The sequence below is a fragment of the Serpula lacrymans genome, assembly GCF_000218685.1.
Source record: "Serpula lacrymans var. lacrymans S7.9 unplaced genomic scaffold SERLAscaffold_1, whole genome shotgun sequence".
NCBI classification, from domain to species: domain Eukaryota; kingdom Fungi; phylum Basidiomycota; class Agaricomycetes; order Boletales; family Serpulaceae; genus Serpula; species Serpula lacrymans.
The window spans coordinates 832,885-849,290 of NW_006763290.1; the positions used below are offsets into that span (position 1 = coordinate 832,885).

Genomic DNA, 16,406 nt, shown 5'->3' on the forward strand with positions numbered 1-16,406 from the left:
AAGGTCTGTGTTAGATGGACCGGTACTTGCTATTCCAGCAAAGAATGTCTCCTCTGTATCAGATGTTTCTTCATGAACCTCAGGAGTGTTAGGTTTCTCCATGGAGTTGTCATGCTGCTCTTTTCAAGACTGTTCCTCATCTAGAGTCCTTTGATAATCTCGGTATTTGTCTGCAGGACGGGTCTGGCAACTGCTTCTGCGTACTCCTAGGACTTTAGCAGGCATGACTGCTCTTTTAGGAACTTGTGCAGGTACTCCAGGGAGTAGACACATTTGTGTATTTGTTGCCCCACTCACTCCTGAAGGTGTTGAATCACTCCTTGGAGGTGTTGTATGCCTTCCAGAAGCTGATCCAATGGACAGGCTGTCTAGCTGTATTCGGACTTTTTCCACATCAGCTGGCTGTATGTTGAGGGGCTGTCCTCCCACTGACTGTAACTCTACTTTGGCTTTCCGTTCTGAAGATGGCCAGTGTTCAGGTCTTGGTTGTAGAGACTGTTGTGGAGGGTGTCTTAGCTGATCAGGTGCTCCCACTGCTCTCGGAACGTCTCCACGGAGGTATTGCCCCACTGCTCTCGGAACATCTTCATGCTGATATGGTTCCATTGCTTGTGGAACATCTCCTTGGAGATGTGGTTCCATTTACAATTCATTTGGATCTCGGATCCGAGGGTCAGGATCATCCTCCTCCAATGTTTTTTGGTCTGGATAGTGAGCATTCTCTGGAATGAGTCCCTCCCACTGATCTGTGCTAGTGTCTGTGTTCTAGGGAGCAGTGTCATCCTTTTGTACCTTTCCGGATTCATTGAATATGACATGCCGACTGGAAAACACAGTCCGTTTTTCAGTGTCTAGGAGTTTGTAGGCTTGCTTTCCATGTGTGTAGCCAATCATTATAGCTTTGCGCCCCTTGGAGTAAAACTTCCATTGCCTTTTGTCTTTTGGAACCAAGGTATATGCTTGGCATCCGAAAGGGCGAAACAAAGTTGGATCAACTCTCCTTTTAAACAGTATTTCATATGGGGTCTTTCCATGGAGTCCTGATGCTGGGCTGCGTGCTGTGATATATGCAGCTGTTTGCATGGCATCTACCCAAAATGACTTTGGGAGCTTGGAATCATGCAGCATAGTGGTTGCTAATGTAGCCAATATCTGATTCATGCGTTCTGCAATGCCATTTTGTTCCGGAGTATCTGCAGCTGTAGTTTCTTGGATGACACCATCTCCTCGGAGTTGATTTTTGAATGCATTGCCAGTATATTCTCCTCCCCCACCGCTCCGGAGGAATTCTGTGTATAGTGGAGTGAAGTTTTCTTCTCCCAAATGAGTCCGGAAGAATGTTTGGACATCTTCTTTCCATTGCTTGTATCGTTCCAGTGCTTCACTTTTATGTTTTAGGAAATATATCCATGGAAATTTGGAGAAATCATCTACAATGATAATCCAGTACCGAAAACCTTCCCTGGAAGTTGGTTTGATTGGTCCTCCAACATCTGTGTGCACAATTTGTATGGGGGCGCTTGGCTCGGTTTTCTCCAGTGGACTTGAAAGGTAATTTCTTCATCTTTCCTAAAGCACAAGGTTCACAAAACTCCGGGGTTCCGGTAAGGGTGTCTATGTCCTGGAGCTGTCTTTTTGTAACCATTCGTTGCAAGCGGTCCATTCCAATTAAGCTCCTCTCCAGTAACAACCCGGAGAACTTTTTCCTGACGTAGCTTTGAGATGATCCAGAGTTTCCATATCTGAAAATTGTTGGGTCCAGTGAGAACTGGACATGCGGATGTATTGCGTGCTGTGGTCATGGTTCCGAGGTTGCCGTTTCAAATAAGAATTATTTCCTGCATAGCTTTTGTGCACCAGGGCTCATAACCTAATAAAACTAAGTGAAACTCAGCCGCTGCCCGAGAGGCTATAGAAACGACTGAGGTATTCCTATACTAAACCCCCTACTACTTATAGTTGGAGGTGCTACTCGCTACAGTATAATGACTCCTAGGAGTACAATTGTGCTCCTAGGAGAACAATGGTTACTCCATGGGGTGGTGGCTATGCTCCATGGAGAATAATGGCTGCTTTGGCAGAGACCGGGTTTATCCGGTTTTGTCAGGATGTTCTTGCTGGCATGCTGGCTTGGACATACTTTATGCACTGGCTGGGTATATGACTCATGTGCCAGCCAGTTTCTAATTTGTGTTATCATTTTGGCTGGGCCATGATGAGTTAATTTGTAGTGGATAGCAATTTCCAGGCTCAACAGATAAATCAGAAAAGGCCTGAGCTGGATATCTTGCTTATTAATGCTGAAGAATACATGGTGGTTGAGGAACAGTACCAATCACACATAGCATGTTCTGTTGAAAGCAAGGCGGTAAGTAAGCTATACAGTTGAATTACAAGCTTTTCTGAAATTCAACAATCAGAAATCATTATGCAGTAACCATCAAGCTGTCAACTCTGCCAATACCAACTGAAGCAACTTACATGCAACAGGTGTAGGGGCAGCTGCTTGTGCAAGGCATGGCTGTTTTGTGCCCACCTCAGTGGTTGACTTTCAGACAGGAAAAAGGTTTTTTTTTTTGCTTGGACACATTCCTGGTAACTGAAGACTTCCCCACAAGCAAATGAATATTGACTACTCAATCTGTAATGCAGTAAAATACCAAAGTGAAGGTCTTCCAAAGACCCTCATCATCTATGATATTGGATGTCAATAGAGCATTCACTTTTTGGAAAGAGTTTCCAGCAGTCCCTACCTGGACTTCCCATATCCAATGGAATTATTGGTTGCAGTAGGAAATTTTCACCTCAGTGCCCATAACTTAAGTGCTTTGCAAGATATTGCCTAAACTATCTTCAGGGGGCAGGGCAAATTGATAGAGAGATTCTGGAGACACTCTGGGCATCATTCAACAAGATGTCCCCAGCAGCTAGGTCAATGTCTCAAGCTCATCATTGAGAGGTTTACAATGATCATATGAGAGATTTGAATTGGAAGAAGCTTGTTGGGATTAGTATATTCACCTTTTCTTAGGATCTATTAGCATTTCTTTACTCTTTTTAAGTTGATACCCTCCTACAAAAGTTCAAGCAAGCTAAAAAAGGTGTGCTAGAGACTAAGGCACCATACTTTCATCTTACATCATCTTTGTCACGTGACAAGATTCTGAAATGCACTGAAGATGAAGAGATTGTCATGCTAGAGAGGGGAGAGGCACTTGACATTGACGCTCTTCAAATCACCAAAGGTTAGTCAAGTTACTTGTCTGATGTAAAAACCTGGCCTATGTTATATGTTTATCCCAGAAGCATCAATGGGTGATGTACAATTGGAATTAACTGCAAGAGAAGCAACAGAAGGCCATGCCATAGAAAGTGTGGCTTGGCTAATAAGCAGATTCAACTTAGAGGATGTCCAGTTAGTAACATTATGGGAGTTTAAATCCACTTATAGTGACTCATCTATGTTGGCAGGGATGCACTTAGGGTGGAATTATGGCAACTCCCTTTGGATGCAACAGTTTCCCAGAAGACTGACATTGAGGCAAAAAAACAATGTTTTATGGCCAGAATCATTGCCTTTCACCAGAAGACTAATGCAGTCCTAGCTGGCATTGAGCTTGATGATGACAAAGTTCCCCAGGAGTTAGTGGATGACCCCAGGCTTGTGGAGAAAGAAGGCAACACAGCAGAGGAAGGATGGGAAGACTTGGACACTGCTTCAGAGAATATCAACATTGACGAGGAGGAAACACCCATACAAGCAGAGTATAAGGGGATATGGATACCCTTTTGCTAGGATCTTACTGATGCCATGATGAAGTGATTGAAACAGCTAATCAAGAAAAAGATCAAATTACAAACTGGCCATGTCAACAACATCTTGAAAGCCTTCACCTTGCACTGGGACTGAAATCAGTGATTTATTGGCAAAAAGTTTGAAGTGCAGATTCAGTTTACACAGCAACACAATCAAAGCAGGAGATTGAACGAGCTAATGCTAAGATCAACCGGCATATTTGTAGCTATCAACGCTCACATAAGGTCCTAATGTGCCTGGGTGCAGGTGAAAGGATACTGGCAAAATTCCAGGATATTCTCCCGGAGCACCTTTCTGTGAACAAAGATATCAGAGAAGAACCATCATGTGCAGGGTAGTGATATTTTCCCATGGTTCTCAAGAATGGGGGGTAAACAACCAAATAGGGACCAGAATGATCCTTGGATGATAGAGTGTAGCATAATGGCTATTACAAATTACTTACATTATATTCATATTAGTCTACAGAGTGAATTGGCTTAAGCCAGGTATGATTAATGGGAGGAAGAATTGAAACTCATGAAGTATGAAATGTCTTGGACAGTTCATTGGTTCAGATATCAGGAACATGAGTGGAAAAGACAAGCAAGAGCTTCATTATGCCCAGGAGCACCCGTGTATGCAGAGAAACAGGCTTGTATGTGGAGAGAGTTTGAAAAGCAAGCAGAGCAGTCATTTAAAGGTAAAATGCATGTTTAAACCAGCTCTCAAAGACAATTGTTTATAAGAATGTCTGATTGATGGGTGCAGCTATACAATTAGTAGCTAGCTAGTTATTTTGCACATCTGGTCAGTGTAAGTGATCAACTTCATATTCTAAGACCAAGCCTTATTTCCTCAAAAGTGTGCCAGCTAGGTGTTATGGTCATGTTGGCCAGTCTGTAGCATACATTAATATAAGGGCTGGCCAACTTATACATTGATATAAGGGCTAGCCAGTATATATAATATCTTGTTAATGCTGGCCAGTATGTATGACTCTCTGCTGTAAAGGCTAGCCAGTCTGTAGCATCTTTTGATGTAATGGCCAGCCAGTATGTATAATATCTTATTGACAAGGCTGGCCAGCACACATACAAATTTTATCTGGGGGCTGCCAGCCTGTAGCAACCTTTGTTGTAAGGGCTGGCCAATACATATGATACTTTATTGTAAAGGCTGGCCAGCACACATGTTATTTTTGTCTGGAGGCTGGCTGGCATGTATTCTACATTGATATAATGCTGGCCAGTACATAGGATACTTTTTTTTAAAGGCTGACCAGCACACATGCTACTTTTGGTTGGGGGCTGGCTAGTACATACAATACTTTTATCAGTAGGCTGGCCAGCCTGTATAAACATTTTTGCTGAGGCCTGGCCAGTCTATAATAAATATTTGGAGAAAGGCTGGCCAGATGTTAATTCAGGGCTGGCCGGTTCATATGGTACCGTAGTGGCCAGCCAAATGCAACTTTTATATAAAGTAGCCTGGCCAGCCTATACCCTATTTCCCGGCTCACATAAACTCCACATGCTGACTGGGAGGTATAGCTGACTGGAGGTAAGACCTGGCCAGCCCTCCTTGTACATTTCTGGCTAGGCTTCACTCCAGGGAGCACCGGCTGGCCGTACAGCCTGTATATTATATCCCAGTTAGCATGTTCTTATCATGTATATTACGTGGAATCTGACTGAATGGTCTGTATATATGGCATATAGATTCTATTAGAGCTGATAAAGCACATCATAACCACAATAAAAGAGATATAGACTATTATAGCCGATAAAGCTACTATAACAACACCAAAGTTTGTATGGTCTGGCACACACACAACAGACAAGCAGAGAGGGTAAATGAAGGTAGCCATTCAAGAGGGCTAGGAATTCTGATTTTCCATGCATCAAATGTGCATCCACCACCTTCTTGAGTTCAATTTCTTTGTTATCTTCCTGGGTGACTACTACCAATCCGGGCCAGTCTATACACACTCCAGGTAGCAGTCCTTTGTAAGGTTTCACCCAGCTAATATTATCTGTGGGTACTACCTTCACTTGTTCTTGGGGTTCTATCTCCACTATATTGGGTTTGGCTTCCTTAATACAGTAAGGGCCAATCTAGTTTTTGGTTAGTTTTCTAGGCTGCCAATCTTTTAATTTGAAGTGGTTAGTATCTAACCAGTTCAAGTCCCTAACTTTGTATTCAGGAGTAAAAATACTATAGGGTACCCATTGCCACTGTAACCCCACACTACAAATATTTAACATTGAATACTCACTGTGATTCTGTGAACACTCTGCAGACACTTTATCTTCAAGTCCTTTACTGTAACAACCAAATTTTGTATACTCTGGCGTATAATGAAGACAGGCGAGGAGGGGAGAGGATATTCTCTATTAGGGTAGGACTGAGTTTGTTATGGGTAAATAATAGGAGAACTTGCTGAGGAGTCTCCTTGATCTATTAAGGTATATATACTACTACAGGGTATTTGTATATGTATGCTATACAGTTGCTAAGGACAGTGGCTGATGATATTATGGGGTGCAGCTCTTGTGACCAGCTCCACTATGTGAGAGAGTTGTATCTAAAAATAAGAGAAAGTAGAGCAGTATGAGAAAGTAAGTGGAGTTTGAAAAAAAATTCAATTAAACATGACACAAGTGTCCACCGGGAAAGAAAGTTGAAGTGGAGACTGAAAGTTTGAAGTCCAAAAATTGTGTATTGTAACATCTACACCATGTTCAAGAGTTTATCACCATTGAAGGGCAGCAGCCCTTGTCATTATGGAAGTCCTACCAGTTTGCTGTTTGGTTCCAGGTCCAGTCTTTGCCTTGCCTCAAAGGAGATAAAATCATTGCAAAGAATTATCAATGTACACCCTGTAAGTTATTCCATCTTGAGGCTTCTTGGTTTATCCTTACCTTTTTGTAGGTTCCACTTGAGGTTGGAGCAGATGATGTGATTGTTGAAGACCTAGTGGACTTTGCTAGGGCCATGGCACACCAAGTATAACCAGCTTTTGTCGCACCCAAAATTGATGAAAAAGCCTGACAGTAGCTAGAATATTTGAATATTTGATTGTATTTTTGGACCCACAAGATTTTGTCAGAATAATATATTTTTATTAACATAATGTCATATTTACACACAAAAAATAGTATCAATGGAAATATGTCAGGGGCCACCACATGTGTTGTAGTTTGCCCTTACTATTTAAGTTCAAGTTAGCTCACCCACAAGACTTTCAAGTTTATACCTGCAATATCCTTCTGAATCCACTCTGGTTTGGTCTGACAGCTTTGGTAGGGTCAGTTATCCTGGCTTTTAGCGTTGCAGTTGTGTAGTGAGGTGGTAGCTGTATCATGCATTTGTAGCATGAAGGACAGCACAAGAGCTTTCAATCAGTCAGAATTTTGGGATACACTACATTAACAGTATATCTGTCATTTAAACCATGCGAAAGTAGTACTTTTGCTCTCTCTCCTGAAGTACAGCAAGACAGTGCAACATAAACCATATGAAAACACTGAAACATGTAAATCCAGCCCAACCTGTGTCACTGATTTCCCTTGAGATTTATTGATGGCCATGGTAAAGGCAACACAGTTAGGGGATTGATGATGTGATAGCTTGATGGGCAATTCTTCTGACAAAGGTTCTAATGTAAGACTTGGAATAATAGCTATTATTCCTGCATGTTTTCCTTCCAAGGCATGGCACTTCAATACTCTTCTTTTCATCTCTATCAAAACTATGTGTGCTCCATTACAGAGTCCATTTACGGGATCAATATTGTGGAAAAGCATAAGCAGACATCCAACTTTAAGTATGAGGTGCGCTCCAGGAAGGCCAGATACTTACAAGGAGTTCAAGAATTCCACAAGGCAATGTTCATGCTCCTTTGACCACTTTATCAATTTACAGAGCTACTAACTCTTTTCCGGATAATTTTATGAGGATTCCTGAATCAAGGTCACTAACAGCATCATATGTTTGTGGAGAGGATAGTGTGGTGGAGGAAACAATGATCATCTTTGTCTCCATTTGTAATTCTAGGATAGGCCATGTTAATTAATGAGTCTATGGTCTCTTCTGGCATAAGTATGTTGGTTGGAAGCTCAATAGTTCTATCTCTTGCAATTCTATGACCACCACCAACATCCAGAAACCAGCTACCAAAGGCTTCACTTTCTGGAGTACCATCCAGGCACATGTTCTGCGCGAGATAGCAGACATGAGTATTTGTTACGATAACACAATTTCCGGACATCTCCTTTCCTTTTTATTCTCCGCTTTAACTTTATACTTCAAGTGCCACGCGGCATTTCCCTTTCTTGCGCCGTGTTGCCTTTCTTTTACTTTTAGACTTAACTCTCTCACGCAGTGGAGCTGGCCATACGGGCTAGACCCTATGACATCATCAGCCACTGCCTTCATCAACTGTATAGTACACATGTACAAACAAACCTGTAGTAGTATATATACCCCAATAGATCCAGGAGACTCCTCAGCGAGTCCTCCTGTTGTATACCAACTAACTCACTGCAGCCCAAGGGGTACCCACTCCCCATCTTCCACTACCTTTATAGTGTGTTCCTGTGTGCGCCAGAGTAACTAACTCTTGGTTGTTACATTAGGACTCGCTCTTTCTACTCTCTCGCACGTTTGTGCAAAAAGTCCCACTGGGCACCCGGACTCCAGGGTGAAGGAGATTGGTTAGCGGTTAGGAATATCCCACATAGCAGATAGGTGCGCTCCTAGCGACGGCCTTGTAGTGCTTCGGGAGAAGAACACAAACCTTCGATACACGGCCCCCAGCGTTAAGGGGAGTACCTTAGCTCAGCAGTCGGTGTGGAACCACTGTTGATTAGATTTTGAATACAAACTTTCACTTTCGAATACCTCTGACCAGGCCGGGCACTTGCCTCCGCCAGTCTGGAGAAGGGTTGACAGCTTAACAAGCGGACCACCCCCTGACAACCGTTCGGACCAGGGTTTATTACGTTTACATTTTATATACATTTTCAAATACTATAGTGTGAGTAGTCGGAGATTGAGATCCGATACTCAGCTGGGAAGAGGTTGATCCGCAGATAGCAAGCGGGGACCCCCAGTTACCTATTTTTTTACGTTACCCAAAGAGAACAAGTCGACATGTCGTCGCAAGATATGAATGCGCTACTGCACGCGATGCGTGTGCAGATAGCTGAATTAACCTCGCAGCTCGCCGAGATACAGGCCAACCCCCCTGTAGCAACCCCCTCGGTAGAGAAAAAGTTTAATAAGAAAGTCGAAGTCGTCGCTGACCCTGGCGCCTTCGAAGGAGACAGAGCGCGATTTGCCGAATGGTGGATCAAGCTCCAGATTTGGGTCAAGGCGAACTGGGACGCTTTCGCCGACGATTTTGAGGTAGCCACTGCGGTGCTATCTCGCCTAAAAGGACCTGTGGCGGGTCGATACGCCCAAGTAAGACTCCAGGAATGCTACACCGCGGGTGTGTGGCCTACCTGGGATGATCTCAAGAAAGAGATCGAAAAATACTTCAAACCGCAAGCTGAGCGTGACTGGGCTCGGCAGCAAATCCGTTCATTCAAACAGGGAAACCTGAGGACGGACGATTACGTCACCCGGTTCCTGGCCCTCTCCATCCAAGGAGGGTTAGGTAACGAACACGCAGTAGAACTGCTGGAACGCAATGTGAACCCTCGCATTGCAGAGCAGATCTACCTGCAGGATACAAGAAGTGACGACCTGGCTCTGGCAGCCGAGGAAGTCCGACGAATTGGTAGGGCCATGGAGCTCTACGCTATGCACCAAGGTGGCGGGTCCACCAAACAAACCACCATACCCCAGAGGCGCCCTGGGTCATCAAACCAACATCATAATCACTCTCACGGGTTCAAGCCGTTCGGGCTGCAGCCAGGACAGGGTGCTCCTATGGATATCGGCGCGGTCCAAGGCGGACAAATGCGCAGATTCAAGGGCAACTGTTACAACTGCGGCCAAGAGGGACACATGTCCCGAGACTGTAGAAACGGGGCGCAGGCTGCCCAACAAAAAAATAAAGGGCGCCAGGTGCGCCAACTAGAAAACGAAAAGCCGGACGATCGGCTCAACTCTTTGGCCGGTCGTTCTTACGACGAAATCCGGGCCTTCTTCTATGACCAACATGTCAATGAAATGAAGGCTCAGGGAAAAGAATTCGGGGCTTAGGTCACTTGGGTACCTTAGCTCCTGGCAAAAATGAAGTAAACCACAACAAAGTGGCCCCTGCTCCGGGGTGTTGCACGAGCAATAACGGAATGACGGGGATGGCTCCCCAATTTGTAAATAAGTTTTTAAATTTGTTATCAGAAGTATGTACTTGTATAAAGAAATGTAACTGTAATATTTATGATACTACCGCTGCACCAGCGTCTCCCTTGGAGCGTGGCCCCGGCGAGACAAACACTAGGGTGCTTGATTCTGGTAAAACAAAAATAGAAAAACATGTGTCATTCAAGATTCCTTCTTCTTCTTCTTCTTCTTCTTCTTCTTCGGAGCCACCCTTTCCCGAAATCCCAAGGCGTGTGTTGATGTGCACGTATTTATTCCAAAAGGAGATCTGTTTAGACGTTGGCGTGGAAAACCTTGCCAGGGGCAAAGTACACTCAACGAGCGCACTGCTTGATTCAGGCGCTAACGGGATCTTCATAGATCAGGTCTGGGCGGAGCAAATTGGACTCCCCCTTGTAAAATTAGAAACATCTATTCCCGTCTATAACGTTGACGGTACGCTTAACGCAGGTGGCTGTATTACACACAAATGTTCTTTTGTGGTCGAATACCAAGGACACAGAGAATGAGTCACTGCCGAGGCTACCCAACTAGGGAAGATTAATTTAATCTTAGGCTGGACCTGGCTATTTAAACACAATCCTGAGATCAACTGGCAGACAGGGGTTGTCACATTGTCACGTTGTCCCCAGGAATGTGTAAACTTGGGTAAACCAAATCATGTCCGTCACAATGAGCGTCTCGAGAAGTTAAACGCTAGTCACGTTTACGAGCTCAGATCTTTAGAAAAGATCGACGATGACAATGATGAGGTAAAACCTGAGGAAGAGATTAAGAGGCTGGTACCTCCCGAGTACCACGACTTCTGGAAAGTCTTTTCAAAACACAAATCAGAGCGCTTCCCAGAGGCTAAGCCTTGGGACCATGCTATAGATTTGAAAGACACCTTCAAACCAAGGAAGGGACACATGATACCGCTCTCTGCTCCCGAAAGAGACGAGGTATCTAGTTTCATAGACGAACAACTTAGGAAGGGTTACATCAGACCTTCCAAAAGTCCTATGACGTCCCCGGTGTTTTTCATTCCTAAAAAGGATGGTAAAAAGCGAATGATTATGGAATATCGTTACGTGAATGAGCACACGGTTAAAAATGCGTATCCGCTGCCTTTGATTAGTCAGCTGTTGGACAAATTGGCTGGCGCCAAAATCCTGACAAAGATGGATCTCAGATGGGGGTACAACAATGTACGAATCAAAGAGGAAGATGCTTGGAAGGCCGCATTCACGTGCCACCGAGGATCTTTCAAACCCCTTGTTATGTTCTTTGGGTTGACCAATTCACCAGCGACCTTCCAGAGCATGATGAACGAGATCTTTGCGGATATGGAAAACTGTGTCATCATTTACATTGACGATTTATTAATATTTACAAAGTCGGACGATGAGGCTGAGCATGACAGGATCGTGCAAGAAGTCCTTCGACGCTTACAGGAACGGGACCTATTCGTTAAACCCGAAAAATGTAATTTTAAAGTGAAGGAAGTAGACTTCCTCGGTATGATCATAGGCCAGAACGGAATCAGGATGAACCCTGAGAAAGTTCAAGCTATTTTGGAATGGCCAGAACCTACTCGCGTCAAAGGAGTTAGGGCCTTCCTAGGCTTAGGTAATTTCTACCGAAGGTTTATTGAAGACTTCGCAAAAATCACGAGACCGTTGAACGATCTCACCAAAAAGGACCTTGTTTGGCATTGGGGCGCCAAAGAACAGGAAGCTTTTGATAAGCTTAAACAGGCATTTACAACAGCGCCCATATTGGCATTCCCTGAATTAGACAAAGAGTTCCGGCTAGAAACCGACTCTTCTGACTTCGCCACTGGGGCTGTTCTATCAATCAAAAGCCCTGATGATCTTTGGAGGCCTTGTGCCTATTTATCGCATAGTTTGTCGCCTACAGAGCGCAACTATCAAATATACGACAAAGAGATGCTGGCTATCATTAGAGCTTTAGAGCACTGGCAGCACTACTTAGAGTACTTCATGACAGCCCGAGACCTGAACCGGAGACAAGCCCGCTACGCGGTGTACTTGTCAAGGTTCAATTATAAATTAATTCATAAGCCAGGAAGCTCAATGGGGAAAGCGGATGCTTTATCTAGAAGAGAGGATCATGCCAACGGCATTGAAGATGACAACAAAGGTGTCACCCTGATAGATCAATCAAGGGTTGCCAATGTTAGAATCGGGCAAGATTCCGCTCTCCTGGAAGTCTTCAGGAAAGACATCTCCCCAGAGGAAAAGGCGCGCCTTGACGGCAATGAAAACTATTTATGGAAAGACGGGCTCTTTCATTTCAAAAACAAAATCTATGTGCCTGAGTCCGCAAGGATCAAGGCAATAGATAGACATCATAACACTCCAGTGGCTGGGCACCCTGGATGGCAACGAACAATGGAGTTGATCTCCAGAAACTACATGTGGCCGGGCATGGTCAAAGACATACAGGAATACGTAAAATCCTGTCTGAGATGCGCCATGGCCAAGAATTCCCATCAACAGCCGGCGGGTAAACTCATGCCGAACCCGATACCAGCTGGCCCCTGGCAGGATATATCGGTGGACTTCACGACGGATCTGCCCGAGTCAAACGGGTACGATTCAGTAATGGTGGTAGTAGACCGCTTCTCCAAAGAAGTGGTATTCATACCCACCAAAAAAACCATCACCGCCGCCGGTACGGCAGACCTATTTAAGGATTTCGTATGGTCAATCCATGGGTTACCAGAAACGGTAATCTCCGATAGAGGACCGCAATTCGCTAGCGAATTTACGAAAGAATTATGCCGGATGCTGGGCATCAAACCTAAATTATCCACGGTGTTCCATCCGCAAACCGATGGACAAACGGAGAGACTCAACCAGGAGTTGAAACAGTATCTCCGGATATTTATTAATGACAGACAGACAGATTGGGCCAAGTGGCTAAAGATAGCCCAGTTCTCTTATAATATTAAACAGTCGTCGGCTACAGGAAAGGCACCATTCGAGGTTACTAGATCATACCTCCCCAGAATGGGTGTAGAACCTGGCAAAAGCAAAAACAAGGCTGCTGGGAACATGGCAAAAGACATGAAGTCTGTCTTGGACGAAACGCGCAAAGCGCTATTTAAAACTGCGGAGCAGATGAAAGACAGGGCAGAGCGTAGACGCTCTAAAGCCCCTGATTACAAGGTCGGCGACCTGGTCTGGTTAGACACCGACCACTTGAAATTAAAAGACCGGCAGTCTAGAAAACTGACCGAAAAGTGGATTGGCCCTTACCGGATTAAGGAAGTCAAACCTAATGCGGTGGCGCTGGAACTCCCAAAACGAATGAGGGTGGTACCCACGGTTAACATTAGCCGTGTGAAACCCTACAAAGGACCGCTGCCGGGACAGCGCGTAGACCGGCCCGGTCCAGTAGTAGTCACCCAGGAAGGTGAAGAAGAGTTCGAAGTCGAACGGGTGGTAGATGCACGCTTGAAGCGTGGAAAATTAGAGTTCCTGGTCCTATGGAAGGGCTATGGAGACGAGGACAGAACGTGGGAACCAGAATCCCATCTGGAAAACTCCCGCAACGCTGTTCGCGAATTTTATTCTAGGAATCCCTCAGCTCCCAGGAAGCTTAGAGGCATAGATCCAAACCTTTTTAATTCCCTCTTTCAACCTATGCCCGAAAATTTTACCACTACCTCCGGAATTTGGTCTCGCCTGGAAGTCGAGCCTTAGAAGGGGGGTAGTGTTACGATAACACAATTTCCGGACATCTCCTTTCCTTTTTATTCTCCGCTTTAACTTTATACTTTAAGTGCCACGCGGCATTTCCCTTTCTTGCGCCGCGTTGCCTTTCTTTTACTTTTAGACTTAACTCTCTCACGCAGTGGAGCTGGCCATACGGGCTAGACCCTATGACATCATCAGCCACTGCCTTCATCAACTGTATAGTACACATGTACAAACAAACCTGTAGTAGTATATATACCCCAATAGATCCAGGAGACTCCTCAGCGAGTCCTCCTGTTGTATACCAACTAACTCACTGCAGCCCAAGGGGTACCCACTCCCCATCTTCCACTACCTTTATAGTGTGTTCCTGTGTGTGCCAGAGTAACTAACTCTTGGTTGTTACAGTATTTGTCCACAGTTGTGACCTTCTAGAAGAGGCAGAAATAATGTGTTGCCTTGACCCTCTTGAAACAACAGGTGTTGTTTGGAAGAAGTCCCAGAGGACGCTATACATAGAGTAGCATTATAATTATCCCTTGCTCAAACAACAGCAGTAATTGTATTACAGAGATATGTTTTTCCCCTACCTTCAGCACTGTGAATAAAGAAAGTTGTTCCCCAATTATAGTAAATTGACTGTATGATGATATCAAAAGCATTCCACTTGCCTGAGTTGCTCTACATTATCTTTCACCTCTAAAGTAAGATTAAATCTGTCATAATTTTGCTGTTCATGGAGAAGATTGTTTGCAATAGTATAGTAGGCTCTTGTTGTTGCTGAGGAAAAAGCATTGAAGTATAAAGTTTAAAAAGCACTTATTGGATTGAGTAAATATGGATTCCAGAAAGAAAAGCTGATAGCTGTAAATCTGGTCTTCTGAAAGTTGTGAAATTCCTCTTTGAGTAATAATAATACAGTTAAGTGATCAAATTTTTGCCAAGTCAGAAGGCAGTGAGCTTGTGCTGTCTGTAAAGTATTGCTAAGTCCTATATGCATGTTTGACTTGTCGCTCAGTTGTTGAGTGTTTTTATAACCATGAGAGTTTTCAATGTGGCTATAATTTTCACTGCTACTGCACTATGCTGCTCCTGTGTTGCCACAAAAACCCTGCAAGCGGACCTAAGCAAAATAACTGGTGCAATGTTACTTGCACGCAATATTTGGGACCACCATCCTAAAGTATGCTATTTACATCTACACCACAGTATAATAACTTACTTCTACATTTCAGATATTTTTTGTTACAGGATCACAGTAAGGTTATGATAGCACAGAAGTTTACCGTAAAGGGATAATTTATTTTCATATATAGGACATTGTTCTGGAACATTCCTTTGATGTATTGATGAGGAGGCTTACAATGAGGTCTGAAAGAGGCTCCCACAGAGTCTGTCAAAGAGTATACAAGCATACAGATACTACAAAAGAGGCTTTCAGGGAGTGCACAAAGAGTGTCAATGTTTTTGAAATTATAGTATTGAATGTAGATTAAACCTCTGAAGAGGCTCTCAATAGTGATTGTGGCTATATGCCAAGTATAGTAATTCAATTGTAATTCAATTGCTACTGGGGGCTACCTACAGAGGCTAGAGGGATGGTGGGTCTCTGAGACCTATTTATGACAATATAAAAACCCCATCTGAAAGACCCTGAGAGCCTCCTCAAAGTTCTGCTTGAGGTGTGTGTAGTCATGCATCGTCAAGACATCATATTTGAGAAGTTGTGTGCAGTCATCAGAAGTACCAGAATTAACAACCAGTTAAAATATAGTACAAAAAGTCAGAATATTGAGGCATGCATAGTCTCAAATGGTCTATAATAATCGGATTATTGTGAAGTCAGTTTCTTGTTGAATTCCACTTTGAAAACTCAGAAACATTGTAGTCCTTATTAGTCTAGAGTAGTCACATCATAGTGTGAGTCAGCTCCTTAGCAAAACTCACCAAGTTCTGTTGTCATATCATAGATATTTCATAGCTTGATTAAGAAAGGTGTTATAAAAAATGGTATATATATATATATTATAAAGTTTGGTTTGGTTTGGTTAGGAGGCATTTTTTTCTGTACCCCAAACCAAACCAAGTATAATTAGCACTGAACCAAATCAAACCAATATGAACCAGATTTGGCTGGTTCAGTTAGAGGTTTAAACAAACCTCTGAACTAATTAAAACTGTGGGAAATTTGGGTAAAATGGTTCAAACTGGTTCTGACATGAGAACCCACTTACACAGCAAGCATAACCGACTTTTGTCACACCCAAAATCAATGAAAATATCTGAAAGTAGGTAAAATGTTTAATTGCATTGAATAGCCAAGTAATCATGAACCATCAATAATAGCACTGCGTATTGAGCAGAATAATACTCTATATTGATTTGCTAGAAGGATAAATTGTAGTGGTGTAAATTGCACTTACACTCCACTACTTATTTACATTAACAACATCTGTCTCCAGTGGATTCTAAAAATAATCCTCTAGTCCTTGATGAAGATCACAGAATTTAATCTCACAATTAACTTGAGATGCAAGTGCTGAATGGAGCCATAAAGCACCATAACC

At 43.5% G+C, this 16,406-nt stretch overlaps 3 protein-coding genes across 3 annotated transcripts; 1 reads left to right on the forward strand and 2 right to left on the reverse strand.

Annotated features, from left to right (window-relative positions):
- Positions 1-123: 123 nt before the first annotated feature.
- Positions 124-642, reverse strand: SERLADRAFT_431771 (uncharacterized protein; the record flags this gene model as incomplete). The annotated part of the gene is made up of 1 exon (XM_007312091.1): positions 124-642. The coding sequence occupies one exon, from the start codon at positions 640-642 to the stop codon at positions 124-126; it is 519 nt and encodes a 172-aa protein (XP_007312153.1).
- A 243-nt stretch (positions 643-885) lies between these two features.
- On the reverse strand, positions 886-1,128 carry SERLADRAFT_343299 (uncharacterized protein; the record flags this gene model as incomplete). The annotated part of the gene is made up of 1 exon (XM_007312092.1): positions 886-1,128. A coding segment is annotated over one exon (243 nt), but the record flags the coding sequence as incomplete, so codon positions are not given.
- Positions 1,129-3,193: 2,065 nt separating this feature from the next.
- Positions 3,194-3,796, forward strand: SERLADRAFT_404519 (uncharacterized protein; the record flags this gene model as incomplete). Its single annotated transcript, XM_007312093.1, has 3 exons — positions 3,194-3,245; positions 3,304-3,415; positions 3,472-3,796. 3 exons carry the CDS (start codon positions 3,194-3,196, stop codon positions 3,794-3,796), a joined length of 489 nt encoding a protein of 162 aa, XP_007312155.1.
- Between the last annotated feature and the right edge of the window lie 12,610 nt (positions 3,797-16,406).